The sequence below is a fragment of the Ovis canadensis genome, chromosome 14 (genome assembly GCF_042477335.2).
Source record: "Ovis canadensis isolate MfBH-ARS-UI-01 breed Bighorn chromosome 14, ARS-UI_OviCan_v2, whole genome shotgun sequence".
Classification (NCBI taxonomy): Eukaryota; Metazoa; Chordata; class Mammalia; order Artiodactyla; family Bovidae; genus Ovis; species Ovis canadensis.
Genome location: NC_091258.1, coordinates 34,976,342 through 34,996,816, shown reverse-complemented (window position 1 = coordinate 34,996,816; position 20,475 = coordinate 34,976,342). Strand labels below are relative to the sequence as shown.

At 37.5% G+C, this 20,475-nt stretch overlaps 1 protein-coding gene across 2 annotated transcripts in view; it reads right to left on the bottom strand.

Moving 5' to 3' along the window:
- Positions 1–20,475, bottom strand: part of RBL2 (RB transcriptional corepressor like 2) — a 46,488-nt gene that overhangs the window by 3,279 nt on the left and 22,734 nt on the right. For both annotated transcript variants that reach the window (XM_069549835.1, XM_069549834.1), the window contains exons 9-21: positions 19,391–19,557; positions 16,898–17,007; positions 15,855–15,958; positions 14,641–14,778; positions 13,373–13,537; positions 12,466–12,577; positions 9,572–9,841; positions 9,100–9,380; positions 8,831–9,007; positions 3,268–3,339; positions 2,500–2,605; positions 1,452–1,657; positions 681–845 (exon numbers count right to left, since the gene is read on the bottom strand). In XM_069549835.1, the coding sequence (XP_069405936.1) occupies positions 681–845; positions 1,452–1,657; positions 2,500–2,605; positions 3,268–3,339; positions 8,831–9,007; positions 9,100–9,380; positions 9,572–9,841; positions 12,466–12,577; positions 13,373–13,537; positions 14,641–14,778; positions 15,855–15,958; positions 16,898–17,007; positions 19,391–19,557 (2,073 nt within the window). The remainder of the gene's footprint in view (positions 1–680; positions 846–1,451; positions 1,658–2,499; positions 2,606–3,267; positions 3,340–8,830; positions 9,008–9,099; positions 9,381–9,571; positions 9,842–12,465; positions 12,578–13,372; positions 13,538–14,640; positions 14,779–15,854; positions 15,959–16,897; positions 17,008–19,390; positions 19,558–20,475) is intronic.

Sequence of the window (20,475 nt, the reverse complement as noted above, 5' to 3'; positions counted from 1 at the left end):
TATGTGTGTTTTCTGAACAATCTTTATAAGTATCACTTAAGGACCTTTAAGATCTAGCTGCCTCCTTAAGAGTAAGTAACATATGATTCCCAGAGCTCTAGCCTTACTGCCTCAAGGACTTGTTTCCCTTTCTTGTCCACTTTATCCTGGATGCCCTTCCTTCCACACCTCAGCAACCTCCTAATTTTTCATCTGTTAAGGCTTGACTCAAGCTTCCCTACCCACTGCAGACTGAGGCAGATGCTACCACTTAAATCGGTGCTAATGTGCGTATTGTTATAAAAGGCCTATTTCTCCCCTTAGACTAAGAATTCAAAGGACAGAGACAGTTCCTGTCCCAGAGACAGGCACTGAGTAATCCGTCAAGGGATCTGGATTTTCTTTCCCTGACAGAAATTTGGAATTTTAAAGTTTTACAAATGGGACAAAAAAATATAATTCCAGATTTATAGCAGAATGTTCAGATGCGCAAATAGGAAAAAAGGAATGAAAATCCAAACCCCTTTCCCTGTTTCCAACTTGAAAGTTCTCCCCCAAACCCTTGTTTCCTGCTGCTCTGGGACCACTGGTTGCTCTTCCTTCGTGGATCCCATCACTCGTGTGCGTGCTGAAGGTTTCCCAACAACCCTTAGAATCCCGAGTGTGGGGCTGGTAAAGCCCAAGCTCTACATTAGGCTCACCTTTGAAGGACTGTTGCTGAAGTAGTAGAAAATCTTTTCTCGAGGAGAAAGCATCCCTTCATTTTTATGTGGGGAAATGTAGACAGGATGGTTCTGAGACAACTGTATTCGGCGAGGAGAGCCTGTTCTTACAAATGGATAGGGAGAGAGTGGAGGAGCATCCATCTGTTTAAAAAAAAAAATTCTAAGGTAAACAAAATTCCTAACCAGTTACTTTTTTGGGAAAATGGTCATTCTTGCTGAATCAGTGAAGAGTTATAACAAACTAAGTGCTTTATGAATGGTAGATAGTGACGTATTCGGGGCAAAAATTAAACCTAAAGAAAACCATACATGAGGAATCGGTTAAGTGCTTGCTTTGTGCCACTGTTTTAACCATTTTTAATATATTAGGTCATTTAATCCTCACAACAACACTATAAGCAAAGGACTATTTCTATTCCCATTTTATATAAAGGAAACAGTAGGCACAGAGAAAGTTAAATAATTTGCAAGGTCACCAGAGCTGGCAAGTTTGGGGTAATTTCAACTTATGCAGTCCGTCGCATATGACTATATACTTTGCAGGGAGTCCAATCTTATTCATGTTTAACACTTCACAACAGTAGAAGTTATGTTCATTAAGCAAATTATTTCTGTTAAAGACTTTCTCAGTTTTATTTTACTTAACAAAATAATTATTTGTCAAACTACACAGAATTAGCTCAAAAATGTGATTTCTCATTCCTCACAAGTTAAAAAAAAGTATGAAATAATCCTCCTCAAACTTACTGCATTTGCCTGTGAGTACTTCATGGCAAACGTTTTAATCTGTTTGATATAGATGTTGTTGTAGAACTGGATGAGGTCTCCCCTCTCTTCCTCCTCTACGTCACTGTTGGCCCCCGTGAGGCGAGTTGGGGTAGGAGGGGCGCTGCTCGGCTGTGGGACTGGCAAGGTGCTGCTGGACCTCATGACAGGACTGGAGTCTCTGCTGGCTGTACCAGGTAGAACAGAAGGTGTTAAACAGGGAGACTGCTGGTGCAGTTTGCTTTTAAAAAGAAACTGCAGGAAGAGGAGGGTGAACAGCTACCCGTTCTCCTTGTTAAACGGCAGCAAATGGGCCCTCTACACCGAGGAGCAAAGCACAGACAAGGTATTTAGTACTAACTCTGTGTGTGTGCATGTTCAGCTGTGTCCGACTCTGCGAATCCATTGGATGTAGCCCACCAGGCTTCTCTGTTCATACGTTTATCCCAGCAAGAATACTTGAGCAGGTTGCCATGCTCCAGGGGGTCTTCTCACCCCAAGGGTCGAACCGACATCTTCTGCTTTCCTTCATTGGCAAGTGGATTCTTTACCACTGAGCTACCTGGGAAGCCCCACTAACTACTATCATGCTATTAATGTAGCAAGGGCCTGATTAATTGACACCAAGTATTCATTAATTGTAGCAAGTATTCATTAATTGACACCAGTTTTCTAGGACCGAGCCCTGCATTAAGTGGTATAAACCAGCAATTAAGGATGGTATTTCCATAGCATGGTTTCTGTTGACATGCCACATTTTTCTGGAACTCAGGTCAACAAATGCCTGTCTTCCCTAACCTTTTCTAGTACCCCTAAAGAAAAATGTTTATGTACAGTGTGTCTCAAAACCATGGAATAAAGGACAACTTTGCTACTAAATTTAGAATTGTTTATTGTTCCAACAAATCTTTTCCCAATAAACTGTTTTCACAGTTTCTACAACAGTAATTTTAGTAATTCTTTAGTCCTAGACCTAACAAAAAGAGGAGCTGCTAATTTAGTTGTATGCATCCATAAAGATCCCACTTACTTCTGTCCCTGTTTAGTTCTGTCGGAGAATTCTGATGGCTTCTGCTGTCACTGCTGCCAGAATTTCTTCTTCTCCTTTTCCCTTTTATCAAAACACTTCTATACACCTTTAAGCAGAGCATGATAAGGCGACAGAGCAGTATCTACTGAGCACATCCTAGACTACACAGCTTTCACGTCATTTAATTCTCACAGTTCCCTACAGTAATAGCTGTCCTGCTCAGGGGAGGTGTGTAAATGCAGCCAAGGTTATGTATCAGGGCCTGTCAGGCTTCAACTTCCAAGTGCTGCCTACAATACTACAGAGCAGCAATAATACCTAATTATAAAATCAAGTCATTCTAAGTCAGATACAAAGATCGTACCGACCTATTTCTTCGAGACACCTATATAGCATTAAAGGTAAAATGGGTTTTAAAATTTCACTTAATGCTATTTTGGTTAAATGTGTAGCACTGTGTGTCCTAAACCAGACTGAATTCAAGGTGACATAGAATCCAAACAGCAGCTTCCTAATTTACATCTATCTTGTAATTATCTGAATTAAAAAGGAATCAAATATTTTACATCATTAACTTTGGGGGAAAAGAGAACTTAAACTAATCAAGATGTGTGGCTGTCAATAATTAAATAAGATTAAAATAGAGTCCTATTTTTTATCCTGGAGAAGAGGCTACAGAATCACTTGGAGCCTCTTGTAGTTAATTTTTTTATATGAATCAAAAAGACTTTCATCTTTATTTTCAGCCCTGAGGGAAAATGTAGTTACCTGGCTCCGGGCCTGTGGCTGAGTCCTATAGCAACGCATAATATTCTGGAAGGACTTGTCTTCTTTTGTGACCTGGCAAAGAATAAGGGTACACTGAGAATGAATTTGACTTCTAGCCTAATATAGTATGAGATGATTCCTGAACCTGCTCCCCAGTGACACTGGTGAAAATCGCATTAAAAAACAACCATTTAAAGTCTCTGGAAATGTCTCTAAAAAGCATACAACAAATGAAGAACTATATATTCAAGTAAATCTACTAATTCAGTAACAACAGAGGGAATATGTGGTATCTGAATCAAGACCTAGAATAAACCATAGTGACAGAAAATTCATTAGACGAATGAAAAACTAGATTTGAACTGGCAAAGGAAAAGTTTAATAAACCTGAGATGGAATCGTTCACAGAGCAGAGGATAGAATGAAGAAAAATTAAAAGTGCTTCAGAGAAATGGGGCATACCATTAAGCACATCAGGGTCACATAATGGGAGTACCAGAAGGAGTGAAGCAGGAAGAAATGTTCAAAGGCTGAAACCTTCTAAATTTATTTAAAAAACATTAGTCTTAGTTCAGTTGCTCAGTCGTGTCTGACTTGTGACCCCATGGACTGCAGCTTGCCAGGCCTCCCTGTCCATCACCAACTTCTGGAGTTTATTCAAACTCATGTCCATTGAGTCAGGGATGCCATCCAACCATCTCATCTTCTGTCATCCCCTTCTCCCACCTTCAATCTTTTCCAGCATCAAGGTCTTTTCAAATGAGTCAGTTCTTCACATCAGGTGGCCAAAGTTTTGGGAGTATCAGCTTCAGCATCAGTCCTTCCATTGAATATTCAGGACTGATCTCCTTTAGGATGGACTGGTTGGATCTTGTAGTCCAAGGGACTCTCAAGAGTCTCCTCCAACACCACAGTTCAAACGCATCAATTCTTTGGCGCTCGCTTTCTTTATAGTCCAACTCTCCATACATGACTACTGGAAAAACCATAGCCTTGACCAGACAGACCTTTGTTGGCAAAGTAATGTCTTGGCTTTTTAATACGCTGTCTAGGTCAGTCATAACTTTACTTCCAAGGAGTAAGCACCTTTTAATTTCATGGCTGCAGTCACTATCTGCAGTGATTTTGGAGCCCCAAAAAACAAAGTCTGCCACTGTTTCCACTGTTTCCCCATCCATTTGCCATGAAGTGCTGGGACCAGTTGCCATGATCTTAGTTTTCTGAATGTTGAACTTTAAGCCAACTTTTTCACTCTCCTCTTTCACTTTCATCAAGAGGCTCTTTAGTTCTTCTTTACTTTCTGCCAGAAGGGTGGTGTCATCTGCATATCAGGTTATTGATATTTCTCCCAGCAATCTTGATTCAGCTTGTGCGTCATCCAGCCCAGCGTTTCTCATGATGTACTCTGCATATAAGTTAAATAAGCAGGGTGACCATAAACAGCCTTGATGTACTCCTTTCCCTATTTGGAACCAGTCTGCTGTTCCATGTCCAGTTCTGTTTCTTCCTGACCTGCATACTGATTTCTCAGGAGGCAGGTCAGGTGGTCTGGTATTCCTATCTCTTTCAGAATTTTCCACAGTTTGTGGTGATCCACACAGTCAAAGGCTTTGGCATAGTCAATAAAGCAGAAATAGATGTTTTTCTGGAACTCTCTTGCTTTTTTGATGATCCAACAGATGTTGGCAATTTGATCTCTGGTTCCTCAGCCTTTACTAAAACCAGCTTGAACATCTGGAAGTTCATGGTTCACATACTGCTGAAGTCTGGCTTGGAGACTTTTGACCATTACTTTGCTAGTGTGTAAGATGAGTGCAGTTGTGCGGTAGTCTGAGCATTCTTTGGCCTTGCCTTTCTTTGGGATTGGAATGAAAAGTGACCTTTTCCAGTCCTACGGCCACTGCTGAGTTTCCCAAATTTGCTGGTATATTGAGTGCAGCACTTTCACAACATCATCTTTTAGGATTTGAAATAGCTCAACTGGAATTCCATCACTTCCACTAGTTTTGTTCGTAGTGATGCTTCCTAAGGCCCACTTGACTTCGCATTCCAGAATTTCTGACTCTAGGTGAGTGATCATACCAAGATCTTTCTTGTACAGTTCTTCTGTGTATTCGTGCCACCTCTTCTTAATATCTTCTGCTTCTGTTAGGTCCATACCATTTCTGTCCTTTATTGAGCCCATCTTTGCATGAAATGTTCCCTTGGTATCTCGAATTTTCTTGAAGAGCTCTCTAGTCTTTCCCATTCTATTGTTTTCCTCCATTTCTTTGCTCTGATCGTTGATAAGGCTTTCTTATCCTTCCTTGCTATTCTTTGGAACTCTGCATTCAAATGGGTATATCTTTCCTTTTCTCCTTTGCTTTTTGCTTCTCTTCTTTTCACAGCTATTTGTAAGGCCTCCTCAGACAGCTATTTTGCTTTTTTGCATTTCTTTTTCTTGAGTATGGTCTTCATCCCTGTCTCCTGTACAGTGTCACAAACCTCCATCCATATTTCATCAGGCACTGTCTATCATATCTAATTCCCTGAATCTATTTCTCACTTCCACCGTATCTCTGGTAAAGGATTTGATTTAGGTCATACCCTGAATGTTCTAGTGGTTTTTCCTACCTTCTTCAATTTAAGTCTGAAATATATCCACAAATTTTAACAAATTCCAAGTAGGACAAATGCAAAGAAACCCAGACACTTAGTAAAAAAGTTGAAAGCCAAAGAAAGGGAGACTCATGAAAGCATCAAGAGAAAAGCAACCTTTTGCTTACTAGGAAACTCTAATAAAGTAACAGATAACTTGTCATTAGAAACCATGGAAGCTATGAAACAGTGTACAAAGTAAAATCTAAGAATCCAGTATGTAACAAAATTATCTTTTGTAAATGAAAGTGAAATGAATCCAGTCTCAGCTAAACATAAAGACAGAAAACTTGCTGCCAGCAGAACCATCTTACATGAAAATACTAAAGCAAGTTCTTCAAACTAAAAGTAAGTGACCTCACACAGTAATTCAACTACACATGAAAAAACAAAGAGCAATGTAAAAATAATTATGTAACTGGAAAGAATACAGAATGTGTATTTCTTAACTGATTCTTTTAATTGTATAAAACAAAATATATACGTGAAGAAATGTGATGTTATATCTCAATAAAGATGGGACCAAAAAAAAGGCAGAGCAAAAATAAAAATACAAAACCCTAAAGAAACCACTAGTAAAAAAAGTTTAAAACTCAATACTGAAATTAAAATGCCATATTAGAAAGTATTTACTGCATGCCCATGAAAATGGAAGCAGTCAAGGAGAGGATCTAAAAGACATGAGACAAAAAAAACAAAAAGGAAAATGTCAGACATAAATCCAGTTACAACAATGTTAAATGTGAATGTATTAACACAGTCAAAGGGAGAAATTGTCACATTAGATTAAAAAAAGAGATCCAACTATATACTCCATATACAAAAAGCACTTTAGGTTAAAGCAAACAGATTTAAAAGAAACGGATGGAAAGACGACATATCATCCAGCAGCAACTCAAGAAAGGTGAGTGGCTATACAAAGATCACACTATAAAATGGACTTTAAAACAAAAAAGTTACTCGAGATAAAGAGGGACATTTCATGATTATGAGGGGTCAATCCATTAGAAAAATCTAACAATTAAAAACATACAGATACCTAATAACAGAGCACTAAAATACATGAAGTAAAAACTGACAAATTAATAGAGAAATAGACAATTCAATAATATTCAGAGTTCAATATCCCACTGGCAATAATGGATTGATCAACTAGACAGAAGATCAACAAAGAAACAGCCTTTATTAAGAAAAAAAAAACAAACACTAAAAAACCTTACATCTATAGATGTTAATACCCAACAACAGAATATATATTCTTCCCAAGTGCACACTGAGCATTGTCCAGGATAGACCACAAGCTAGGCTACAAAACTTCGATAAATTTAAAAGGATTAAAGTAACTAATACAAAGTGTATTTTGGAACCACAGTGGATTGAAACTAGAAATTAACAGAAATTTGAGAAATTCACAAATACATGGAAATTAAACAACACACCTAGATAACCAGTAAGTCAAAAGACATTAGAGAATGCTTTGAGATGAGTGAAATAAAGACACAACATACCCTAATTTATGAGATACAGCTAAAGCAGTGCTTAGAGGGAAATCTATAGCTCTTAATGCCCATAGTAAGAAAAAAGAAAGATTAAATTACCTATCCATCCATCTTAAGACACTAAAAAAAAGAAACAAACACAGCCTAGGGAGTCCCTGGTAGTTCAGTGGTTGGTACTTGGCACTTTCACTGCCAAATGCCTCGGTTCAGTCCCTGATCAGAGAACTAAGATCCCACAGGCCGTGTGGCAGAGCCAGGAAAACAAAAAGAACAAAAATAAGCCTCAAGAAAGCTTGAGAAAAAAAAAGAACAAAAGCAGGCAGAAAGAAGGGAATAATAAATATTAGAGCATATAATAATAAGCCAGAAAGTGGTTCTTTGACAAAACTAACAAAGTTTTCAGCTAGACTGACCAAAATTTTTAAAGAAGAGTGTCAAATTACTACTGACAAAGAATAAAAAGGACTAAAAGGAATATTATAAACAATGGTGCCAACAAATTAGAAAGCCCGGAGAAAATAAATTCCTTAGAAAAGATACACACTACCAAAACCGATTCTAGAAGGAATAGACAATCTGAATAGACTCATAACCAGGGAAAAAAGAATCATTCAGCAATAAACTACCCACAAAGAAAAGCATAGGCCTGAAATGTCCACTAATCAGAAGGTAAAATGTGGTTAAGAGAACAATACTCCTTTACTAATCTACAGATTCAACATAATCTCTATCTGAACCCCACCTGACTTTTTTATAACAAGAAAAATAGACAAGTTGATTCTAAAATTCATCAAGAATGTCAAGCAATTTAGCCTAGCCAAACCTTGAAGAAAAAAAGTTACCGAATTTAAAACTTGGACCATTTGTTTTAAAATGCATAATGTTATGTGAGTTTCACCTTAGTAAATTATTTTTAAAAACAAAGTCAGATAATGAGTGTTAATGAGAATGTGGAGAAATAAGGACCTTCATGTACTATCTGTGGAACTGTAAAATGGTGCAGTGACTTCGGAAAATAGTCTGGCAGTTCCTCAAGCAGTTAAAAATGGAGTTTACCACATGACCCAGCAATATGCTCCAAGGTATATACAGAAGAGAAATGCAAAAATGTCCCTGCAGAAACTTGTATACACATGTTCATTAGCAGCATTATTTATAATAGCCCTAAAGTAAAAATAATCTAAATGTCCATCAACTGATGAATGGATAAACAAAATATCATATATTCATACAGTGGAATATCATATTCTAAAATTGACTGTGGTACTTGTCACACATATCTATGAATATACTAAAATCCACTGCGCTGTATATTTTAAATGGGTGAATTATTCAGTATGTGAATTTTACCTTAGTAAAGGTGTTAAAAGTGTTCTAAAAGTAAGGAAGTAGCATCTTTTTCCTTTTATATTCCTGATGGTACTCACCTTTGCCATCACATAAATGGCACACATTAACAACTGGTCCAGATGTCTGTCCATCATAAGTTCAGGACACTGAATTATGGAGAATTCAAAGCAGGTCCAGATTTTTTTCCTCAGTTCATCTGAAATATCCAATTTAGCACAAAGATCCCGAAGGCGGACACCTGCTAAGTGATAAACCTAGTAGATAAACAAAAATATTATATCTCAAACTTTATCTAACCCTTGTATTTCCCGAGTTGTAGACTTGGTGAAGGCATGTGAAAAATTACCTTCCTAAAGAAAAGCGATAAAGAGCTGGTCTTCCTGGGTCTGACACTGCTGCTGGTTAAAGGCAGGCCTTGTTTCGGCTGTGGTCCGCCAGGGGAAATCTGTTGAATGGCCACCTGACCAGGGACTTGCAAGGTTGTTCCTGTCACCTGTTGCGAGCTTAAGCTTCCAGCCAGGGCCTGAGCACTGAGGGGCTGGATGGAGCCAGTCACAGCTTGCGCTTGCCCCCCAACATTGACTTGGACTGGGAAGAACGTTATTCCTCCATTCTCATTGGCAATACCTAAAGTTTGTTTCAAAAAAAAAAAGCACAAAGAAAATGTTGATAATACCAGATTCTCCGGGCAGAGGTTTCCCCTTTTTCCCCTCCCAACCCCTTTCCCAGTCCGCGCTTGTCTCGTATCATCATTCCAGCCAAATCTCAAGTAATAAATGCCAGAGAAAGAACCCAATATCCAATTCTGCCTTCCTTACCTTGTACAGGAATGGTCACTGTTTGTCCATTGTTGGCTGTGACGGTGGCTGTTGCCATGGTGACCAAGGTCTGTCCAGGAACTGGTGTGACAGATACAGCCTCCCCAGATACATTCTGCATGGGGACAGCATTGACTAGAGGCTGCGGGGGAATGCGTCCAGGGGTCCCTCCATCCGTGGGGCTGTCATTCTCCACAAACAGTCGCCTTCTGGTAGAACTGGCTGTTGGGGAGCTGTACCTATCATACAGTGTGGTTGGAGATGATATGCCTAGGGTCAGAAAAAAGAAAAGATCGAACCATGTAACTCAAGGAGACAGATCTGACTTCCATCTAAGATATTATGCTCATAACTAAGTGTTTGAAATACATTATAACTGAAAAACAAAAATTACAGGAATCACATCACAGCTAAATTCAATGGATGAAAATTCAACTGAGTACTATTAAGAGCAAAATTTAAAGGAAGGGTTTTTCTCTATTTGTCTCACACTGTTGCTTTTTTCACTATATCTTCTGTTAAATCAAACTAGACTTTTCCCTCCACTACCATGAGGTCTTGATTTAGGGGCATTTTGAATAACTATTTTTCTACCGTATTCAGTTTCTACCTAACACTAAGATAACACGATTTCACTGTAAAGCTACTCCTTGATATGAAGACTTGATAGACTTGAAATTACTGTGGTAATAAATATTTGGGGCATTTACTCTCCATTTTATGCATTTTCATCATTATCATTTTTTACACATAGAAAGTTACTAAAATATAATAATGTTATTCAGTAAAAATGGACGTACATGTTTTAGATTCAATTAAGCTGAGTTTACTATTCTTTAAACAACCTTACTGAGATATGATTCACATATATTTCACCCACTTAGATTGTACAATTCAATGGTTTGGGGTATATTACATCACTTTTTTTTTAAGTTGTGATAAAATACATATAATTTGGCATTAAGTATACAATCTAGTGGTATCACATTCACAGAGGGTTTTGCTGATAGCTTAGCTTGTAAAGAACCTGACTGCAATGCAGGAGACCCCCGTCCAATTCCTGGGTTGGGAAGATTCACTGGAGAAGGGATAGGCTACCAACTCCAGGATTCTTGGACTTCCCTAGTGGCTCAGCTGGTAGAAAATCTGTCTGCAATGCAAGAGACCTCGGTTTGATCCCTGGGTTGGGAAGATCCCCTGGAGAAGGGAACAGCTGCCCACTCTAGTATTCTGACCTGGAGAATCACATGGACTGTATAGTCTATGGGGTCGCAAAGAGTTGGACATGACTAAGTGACTTTCACTTACTGTGCAGACCACCACTACCACCACCATCTTTCCCCAAAACTTTTTCAACATCCCAAACAGAAACTCTGTTAACCACTGTAGCTTCATCTGTTGTTAAGTTTGAATCCACAGCAATCTGAATTTTTGAGAATCATCCCTTTCTCTTTTCCATGTTTCGCTGTAAAAACTGCACGAGTGGGTTTTAAGTATTAAAATATATGTAGGGAGGTCATAAAAGGATTGATAGTATTTCTGACAGACTGTGGCTTAACATTTCAATTTCTTGATGATACAAAAGCAAACAAATTTACTAGATTTACATTTGGAACAAAGCTGTAGATTTAAGAAGAATACATTAATTATGATCATTATCTCTGGATAAACAAAAAAAGTTCTATTGTATAGCACAGGGAACTATATTCAATATCCTGTGCTAAACTATAATAGAAAAGAATATGAAAAATATATATATATATGTATAACTGAGTCACTTTGCTAGATAGCAGAAATTAACACAATATTATAAATCAACTATAGTTCAATACAGTTTTTTTAGTGTTTCAAATTATGATCATTATCTTGTAAAATACTAAAAGACCTCATAAATATGGAAAAGTACAAAAAATGAAGTTTAAAGTGGATAACAAGCAGAAAAAGTTAAGCCATAATGCCTCCTCTTTCAAAAATGAGGAAATTTTCATACAGATCATTCATATCCATTGACAATGCACTGACACAGAGAGACTTCTGATTTTAAAACTGATCTTCTATAGCCAGTGCTTATCAATTACATTAAAAAGTTGATCTAGAAATAATATCTTTCCAATGGCATCTAAGGATTTAGAACTCTCTGGATTTACAGAATTGCTTTTAAAAAAGTAGTTTTATCTGAAGTATGTGTTGCACTTGGCAACTGTTATAAAGAGCTGTCTAAACTGTAACCAGGTGAATAGCAAAACTTCCCTTTGCTGCACCTCAGGGCCAGCAATGCTGTTATGTTAACCAGGGTAGGTGGCATTGCTCAACTGACAAGAGTCAAAGCTAAACATGCCCGGGAATTCCCTGTGATCTGTGGTTGGGACTTGGAGATTTCACCAATCCTTGGTTCAATCCTTGGTCAGGGAACTACAATCCCACAAGCAGCAAGGCATGGTCAAAAACTGAAAAACCTGAACACACTCAGGCCATTCAGTCCTCTCAACTCACTGGCTCGTCTATATCTAATTACATCATAGACTCCATCTTTAAGAAACCTTTTTCTGTTTCTTCTGAATTTAAAAGTGATAGATATTCATCTTAAAAATTTCATAGAGATCACCTGGAATTCTATTACCCGACACTAATCATTTATGGTTTGGTTTTTCCATTTCAGCCCTTTTGTGTGTTTATAGGAAAAAATATACTTAAAAAATAGGAATCACATTAATATATAGCATTCTATCTATTTTAAAAGATATTTATCATACAATTTCCTGTGCTCTTTAACTGATCCATGTGACACTATAATGCATGGATTATTTTCTTCTATATATATCCTAATAACTTCACTTGTAGTTTTGGATGGAATTTAAATCCCCAAAATACTTCCCCTAGTATTTTAAACTTACTTCTTCCGAGCCCTCCAGTATCAGCACGAACTTCACTCACCCTTCTGGGAGTCAGAGGGGAGCCAGCAATACAGATTTCATCTGCTCTTTCCAGGTTCTGAGGTGGCATGACCTATTAAGAAATACCATTATTCAAAAAAGTTTTTTTTTAAAAAAACACCAAAAAATAATAATCTAAGGCAAAAGGAAATTATCTTGGCTCATCAGTTTTTCCACCTAAATAAAATCACCTATCTTTTTCACTTTCATACTGAGTTTAAAAAAAATTCTGGGACTTTCTTGGTGGTGCAGTGGATAGGAATCTGCCTGCCAATACAGGGGACATGAGTTCGATCCCTGGTCCAGGAAGATCCCACTTGCCCCTTAGCAATTACTGCAGCCTGTGCACCCTGGAGCCCATGCTCTGCAACAAGAGAAGTCACCCAACGAGAAGCCTGCACACTGCAACTAGAGAGCAGCCCCTACTTGCAGCAACCAGAGAAAGCCCAAGTGCAGCAATGAAGACCCAGCACAGCCAAAAAAAATAATAAGTAAATCTTTAAAAAAAATTCTGGCAGGTTTAAAAAATTCAAACCTAATAACTGGATACTAAATACAAATTAACCTTCATTACTCATTGGAGAATTAGACAATCAACCATTTTAAAGTATAGAAACTTGATTGGGAAATCAAGAGAGAACACTGAATTCTTACTCTGTCACTAAAACCTTGGGGCAGTCACTAATCATTTGACTCTTGTTTCCTCGTAGATACAGAGGTGACTGTACCGAATTACACCCAGCTGTTACCCTCCCACACTTATGAGCAAGATGCTAAGTTTAACTGTGGTCAGTGAAAGAGAATTATGAATAGGACAGATGTTGGTAGGCTTTTTGTCACAGAAAGATGTTAAGATCTTTTCACAAACCTCTTCGCATGTGGGAACTCTGTTTTCATTGTCTCTAATCCTGTCCCAGAGCGGAGACTCTGGTTTCCAAGCTAAATGATCCAAGATTTGTTCTTCAATCTGATTAAGGTGTTTTACCACCTCTCTACAAAGGCCATCTTCTGCTCTAATGAATACTTCTATCACCTGAAATGTTTCAAAATGTCTTGGTTTGTTTAGTAATAACTTAACCAGAAAATTATTCAAGTGGAAAAGCAAAATGGGCAAATATATTTCAATATTTCTTACATATTTATAGAAACAGAAGTCAATTAATGAAAAATTAAGGTTAAAGAATACTATTTTGAAATAGCTGCTCTTCATTTCATTACCTTATTTAAATTGCAGGTATGAGCCATCTAAAATCTTTTGTACAGTAATACATTTCAAAAACCTTTAAATTAAAAAACATGCTCTATCTACTGAGATTAAGATACATGACTCAAAATGTGATATTTAAAAACTGAAAAGTCTATGCCACTATAAAAATTAGTTTTGACTAGTGTATGAGAAGGCAATGGCACCCCACTCCAGTACTCTTGCCTGGAAAATTCCATGGACAGAGGAGCCTGGTAGGCTCCAGTCCGTGGGGTCGCTAAGAGTTGGGCACAACTGAGCGACTTCACTTTCACTTTTCACTTTCATGCATTGGAGAAGGAAATGGCAACCCACTCCAGTGTTCTTGTCTGGAGAATCCCAGGGACAGAGGAGCCTAGTGGGCTGCCGTCTATGGGGTCGCACAGAGTCGCACATGACTGAAGCAAATTAGCAGCAGCAGTGTATAAGAATTAAGATAAGTTTATATACTAAATCAATATCAAGTGGGAAACCAAAGCAGTGCTATAACTGTGTGCCCCTATATAACATGCGAAAAGTTCTTTTCTGAAAGACACTTTCATTTAATTTTCATAAAATTAAAAAGAAGGTTGCTATCATGATTAGCTAGTGATAATTTGCTACTTTTTATAAACTTTCTTACCTTATAAAAAGAAAGTATTCTAAAAGTATCAGATAAATGGAGGAATCATATGAAACTTTTATACAAAATAGGTCTATACATATTAAAATAATTTATATAGTTCTTAAGACTCTCCTTTTTCTTCTCTGCTCCCCATTTAGAGTGGAAATTATTAAATATGTAATTTAAAACAGAAGAAATGTACTTCCATTTTAAAATGGATTAGATGACTAACAACAAGATGTTACTCTCTTCTACAATTTCCTCATCAGTATCAGATTTTCAAAAATACCTTGTAAAAATGATAAAGTGGCACATCGAATATTTCAGTAATAAATGGAAAATTCCCAGGAGGCTTAGAAGAAAAAGTGACGACCTCAAGGCAGCACGCCAAGAGTGATCTGTGGAATGCATCTTGTTCCAGAATGCCCTATAAAAAAACAAAGCTTCAACATCTAGGAACATTTTTATACTCTTCTGTATGTCTCAAAATTAAAAAAAGAAAAACTGTTCTAAAACAGCCTTTTAAATTTCACCAACCATATACTATTTTTATTGAAGTTCAGTTGATTTACAATGTTACGTTAGTTTCAGGTGTACAGTGTAATAATTCAGTATTTTTGCAGATTATACTCTAGAAATAAGTTAATATAAGACAATGGCTACAATTTACTGTGCTATACAGAATATCCTTGTTGCTTATCTATTTCCTTCTCCAGGGATATAGCAGTTAGTACAGTTAATCCCATAGTCCTAATTTATCCTTTCCTACTTCCCTCTCCCCTTTGGTAACCAAAAGTTTGTCTTCTGCATCAGTGAGTCTGTTTCTCTTTTGCATATTTTTAAGATTACACATGTAAGTGACATTATTTCACTTAGTATTCTCTAGGTCCATCCACACATGCAAATGGCAGAATTTCATTCTGTTTTATCATTAACATTCCATTGTATACACAGCCATATTTTTATACAGAATAAAAGCACTGTAGATAGCTATAGAGAGTCAGAACCATTATTTGTCAATTTTACAGTTTTCATTAAAATGTTATTTAAAGTTAATTTATTTTTAAATTATCTTTATTGAGGTCATTAAAAGCAAGCATTACTTCCACAATCTAGAAAAATTACCTTAGTCAAAGATCAGTGGTTGAATATTTACATTAAATTCCTATATAGTCAATACTCAATTTATTCTATACAAGGCTTGAATTAAAACTCCATGTTATTTAAAAACCTCAGTTAAGGCTAAGTCTGAATGTGTTAACCTTGACTATGGCGTCTTATTACCCACAGAGTCTCTAAGTGATAACACACAGCCTGCTGCGATGAGAAACACTAAGTGGGCAACCGGAGATGAAAGGCTCAGAACACAAGTTTCCTTAGATGACAGTCTTATTCCCTCAAAGTTATATATTATTTTTTCAATAATGGCTGTTTTCTTGGTGGGTTGGGCTGAAAGGAAACTACATTTTATTGTGCTGCTCAGTACATTGGTTATTTACTCACAGATAAATCCATGTCTCCCAGTCTTTTTTGTTCCTGCTCAATAACAGATTCTAATACTTTATAGTAAAGCATCTCTGCAAAACGAAAATGTTTGCTGGCAATATCTGAATAAAAAAAAAAAGTCACATGCAAAGAACATAAGTATTGTGGAAAATGAGGGTCTATCCCATCCCCTACCCACAGAATACAATTTAAAAACCAACCCCAACACTTCATATATATGCATGTATTTCCCAGAGCTACTATTTCAACCGTCCCTAAGATTCCTTAACATTTTCTTCATGGTAACACTGAAATTTTTCTAAAATTGGAAATAAAATTTGTACATAAAAACTGTAATAGCACTCCATCAAGATCACACTTTTTTCTTTTTTTAAATTCCGAATAGAGTAGCTCCACGCCAAGAGGTATGTAACTGGCTTGCTACTGCACTATTTGGTACTTATACTTCATGACATCAAACAACTCCAAAAACAAGCCTGGGCAGGTAACAGCTATGATGAATCACTATAGTTCTATATGTAATATCCAGTCTACAAATGAAAATCAAAGATTTTTTTAAGTGCCAGAAGTCCAACATAATAAAGATTATCAATCTAAAATTTCTCTCTTATTGAGAGATGCTAAAGCTGAAGCTCCAGTACTTTGGCCACTTCATGTGAAGAGTTGACTCATTGGAAAAGACTCTGATGCTGGGAGGGATTGGGGGCAGGAGGAGAAGGGGACGACAGAGGATGAGATGGCTGGATGGCATCACTGACTCAATGGACGTGAGTCTGAGTGAACTCCGGGAGATGGTGATGGACAGGGAGGCTTGGCGTGCTATGATTCATGGGGTCGCAAAGAGTCGGACACGACTGAGCGACTGAACTGAACTAAACTGAACTGAGAGTAGCCCAGAAATAGGTTGACAGAAAAGTTGGATATCCGTATTGTGGCCCTCAGACTAGAGTCAATTTCTGACTCGGTTTCCAAGAAACAAATCCACATATTAATAGTTAAATTTCAAAAATGAGAACAATATGGGTAATATTATGCCTTACCTTTAGCACAATTACTGCCATCCTCCTCTGACTGGAAATGCTGAGAATATATCTCATACATTTCTTTCAATCTGTTGGCAATAGCCTGGGTTGGATCTCTGGAACATGACCTAAAAAAAGAAGAAGAAATTATTTAAGGGTCTTGCCAAGTCACAAAGTGATAAACTGTTTACAACTCTGGAATTTCAGAGTAATTTTAACCTGTAAATATCAAATACTTTGAGCAGAAACTATACACATCCCAATTAATCCAGGCAATCCCATACTTCCTTATCAAAGCTGTTAGTATTACCATTTGAATGAAAAATATTTATTCCATGGAGCAACTCTGACCAGTGCCCATTTGATGTACATGACTGGCCCCCACCTACTCTACACATCTGCAATCACTGTTGACAAACAAAATTGCCCTCAACTCTTTCCCCAGATAGCAGCACAACTCTTATTAAGGACTCCTGGAAGAAAACAGAATGAAGGGTTATATAATCTATACTACAACAAAGTCATATAAATCATTACTGGCATTCTACATTTTTTCCTCCAAAATGAAGTTTATTTCATTGATTTTTCTAGTTTTACTTGAAAGGCACTATATGTTCAATTCAGAATCATAATATAAATGATCACCATGTGGGCTTTTGTAATAACTATGTTTATATCTTGATCATAAACATATATATTCATTGTAGAAATGCAGCAAGTTTAGAAAATTACAAAGGAAATAAAAATCAATTATAGTCCTGATACTAATGGCTACTGAATATCATATGTAAGCAGAATTTTATTTATGAATATACACAGAGGTTACAACAACAGGAATCTTTGGTTCTACCTAGTATCTACTGGCAATATTTAACCCCACTAATGGTATTCCAGTACTCAGGCCTGGAAAATCCCATGGACGGAGGAGCCTGGTGGGCTGCAGTCCATGGGGTCACTCAGTCATGTCCGCCTGAGCAACTTCACTTTGACTTTTCACTTTCATGCACTGGAGAAGGAAATGGCAACCCACTCCAGTGTTCTTGCCTGGAGAATCCCGAGGACGAGGGAGCCTGGTGGGCTGCCGTCTATGGGGTCGCACAGAGTCAGACATGACTGAGGCGACTTAGCAGCAGCAATGGTAATTAAGATTAAAGAAGCTGTTACACCTAGTTAGAGATTGCAAGGCGATCTGGAAGACACAGAGGTTTACAGCCTTCCAAAATGTATTTATAAAATGCTTCTGAATTCTAGGTAAACAAGATTCCTCTAAGCAATATGACTTAGGAAGAGGTCATACAGAAAAAGCCTATTGGGTGTCAATCACAATTCAGTTTATGAATAAAGTAGACTTCATAAAAATGTACAGGAAGAAGTGGTCAGCCTTGATATTTAATATGTGTGGCTATGAGTGGGAAATTACTGTATGCTTATACAGGGCTTTCTTATACTATACTGCCAGAAATTAAATGGTCTCCCATAGGGTCTATGTTATTAAATCATAAATGTTCAGGAATAGAAGCAGTCTTGAAGGTAATTTTGTCAAATAAATTTGCTAAAAATTATGCACAGGTAATGAAATTCAGTCTATTGTGTTTTCCACTAAAGTTCCCTGATACTCTTACTAGTATCAGACAGATCAAAGGAATTAAAGGCAGCTGACTGCCTTTCCAGGCTAAGGGTGTTTTATAGAACTTAGAAAAGTTATGGTGGTTTTACATTGGCTGTGAATCTAACTGGCTATCTTTTCAAATGTGACCCACCCTTCAGAAATTTGCTCAGATTCAGTCCTTATTCTGAAGTTCTTTGACAGATGCCCATCTTTACTGATCCCTCTTTCCTTGAAATCTTAAGGTAGAATAACTGATAATAGATAGGTTAGTGTTTTATTCTGCAGTATCTAGTGTTATTAGTTACTGTCTCCTGAACTATGTTTAAGAAAATCTGAGAGCTATGAACTGAACGTTTGCAGTTGCTCCACTCCCACCTCAATTTCATGTATTGAAATCTAATCCCCAAGGGTAATGTACAGAGGTGGGGAATTTGAGAGGTGATTAGGTCATGAGGGGGGCGGTCCTCATGAATGGGATTAGAGCCCCTATAAAGAAAACCCAAGCGAGCTCCCTTCTTCCTTCTGCTACATGAGGACACAGCAAAAGCACAGCTGTCTACCAACCAGGAAGCAGTCCTCACCAGACGCTGACTGTTTGCATCTTGAGCCTGGACTTCCAGCCTTTAGAACTGTTAGAAATTAACTTCTGTTGCTTCTAAGCCACCAATACTCAGTCTACCATATTCTGTATAGCAGCCCAAATGGACTAAGATACTGAGCAAAAAGGATCATTTTCTATTCATACCTTTTCTGTCCTCTAAGGACTAACAACAGAACTGAGCGTAACATTGATATAGAATTATCAATGGGTGAATTAAGGCACAAATGGCAAAACATTAAAATAAAACACTGGAAGACAGTCAACAACCAAGTCTTAGAAGGCAAGAAGAGCTCAGACTAACCTGAGGGTCTGTTCCAGCTTCTCACTCGGTGCATTCCTGAGGCCGGTGAGCATGGTGTGAAGGCGACTCAAGCTGTGTGTAGCTGTAGAAACTGGAGTCACACAAGGGCTGCTGTCCTTAATGTACCTCACACCGGTAAGTGGTGTGGAGACTCTAAGTGCTTTAGACTAAAGGGGGGAAAGGAACAGTATTTCAGGTCAGAGAGACTGCCAGTCACTTCATAAATGGGAATTCAAGCCAATCAGACTTTATCTTTACATTACTGGTAAATATTAGTGATTCAAATGTCACCACTTTCTTGGAATTTAAATATAACACCACTAAGAGACATCACTATCCATGTGAAATTGTGTTAAAGGACAATCTATACTTTAGCCAACCAAGCAGTTTATCTCTTAAAAAATATTTATGGGAATTCCCTAGCAGTCCTGTGGTTAGGGCTCTGAACTTTCACTGCCAAAGGCAGCGGTTCAATGCCTGGTTGGGAACTAAGATCCCACAAGCCTCACCATGTGGCACAGATTAAAAAAAAAAAAAGTTAATGTTTAAAATAAGGCATAGTTCCCTATTATTCCTCCTTTAAAACTTAACTTGAAAGCAAAAAGAAGCATGAAAATATTAAGGCTATCTCTGACAAACATAATTTCATAACTCCTATCTACTGTTATTTTTGTGATTATTCAAAGACTTACAAAGGAAAGCTGAGAATTAAATCTGGCCCAAATGAAATCCATGATTTCACAAAAGCCCCTCTGAATAATCAAATCTTGCTTCACAGAGAGGATAAAGCAAGCCTCCCTAGATGCAGAGCACAGCCTGATGCAGAAGAGCCTTCTGCAGTCTTCTTGCCCCTCCTTTAGTTTCTAGAATCTATCATAGGCGTCCCCCCTAAAGCAGACAGACCTTCAGAGAAATAAGTTCAAGTGAAATTCTTAAACACAAAAATGAAAAAGATACAACTTGATGCCAAAGAATTTAAGTATGAATACACAGTCTAATAAAATATCTTTTTCTATATTTCCAACAAACTCGGAAAGGTTAAGATAGCTTAAGAATTTTTTAATACTCAAGACAGACTGTTTCCC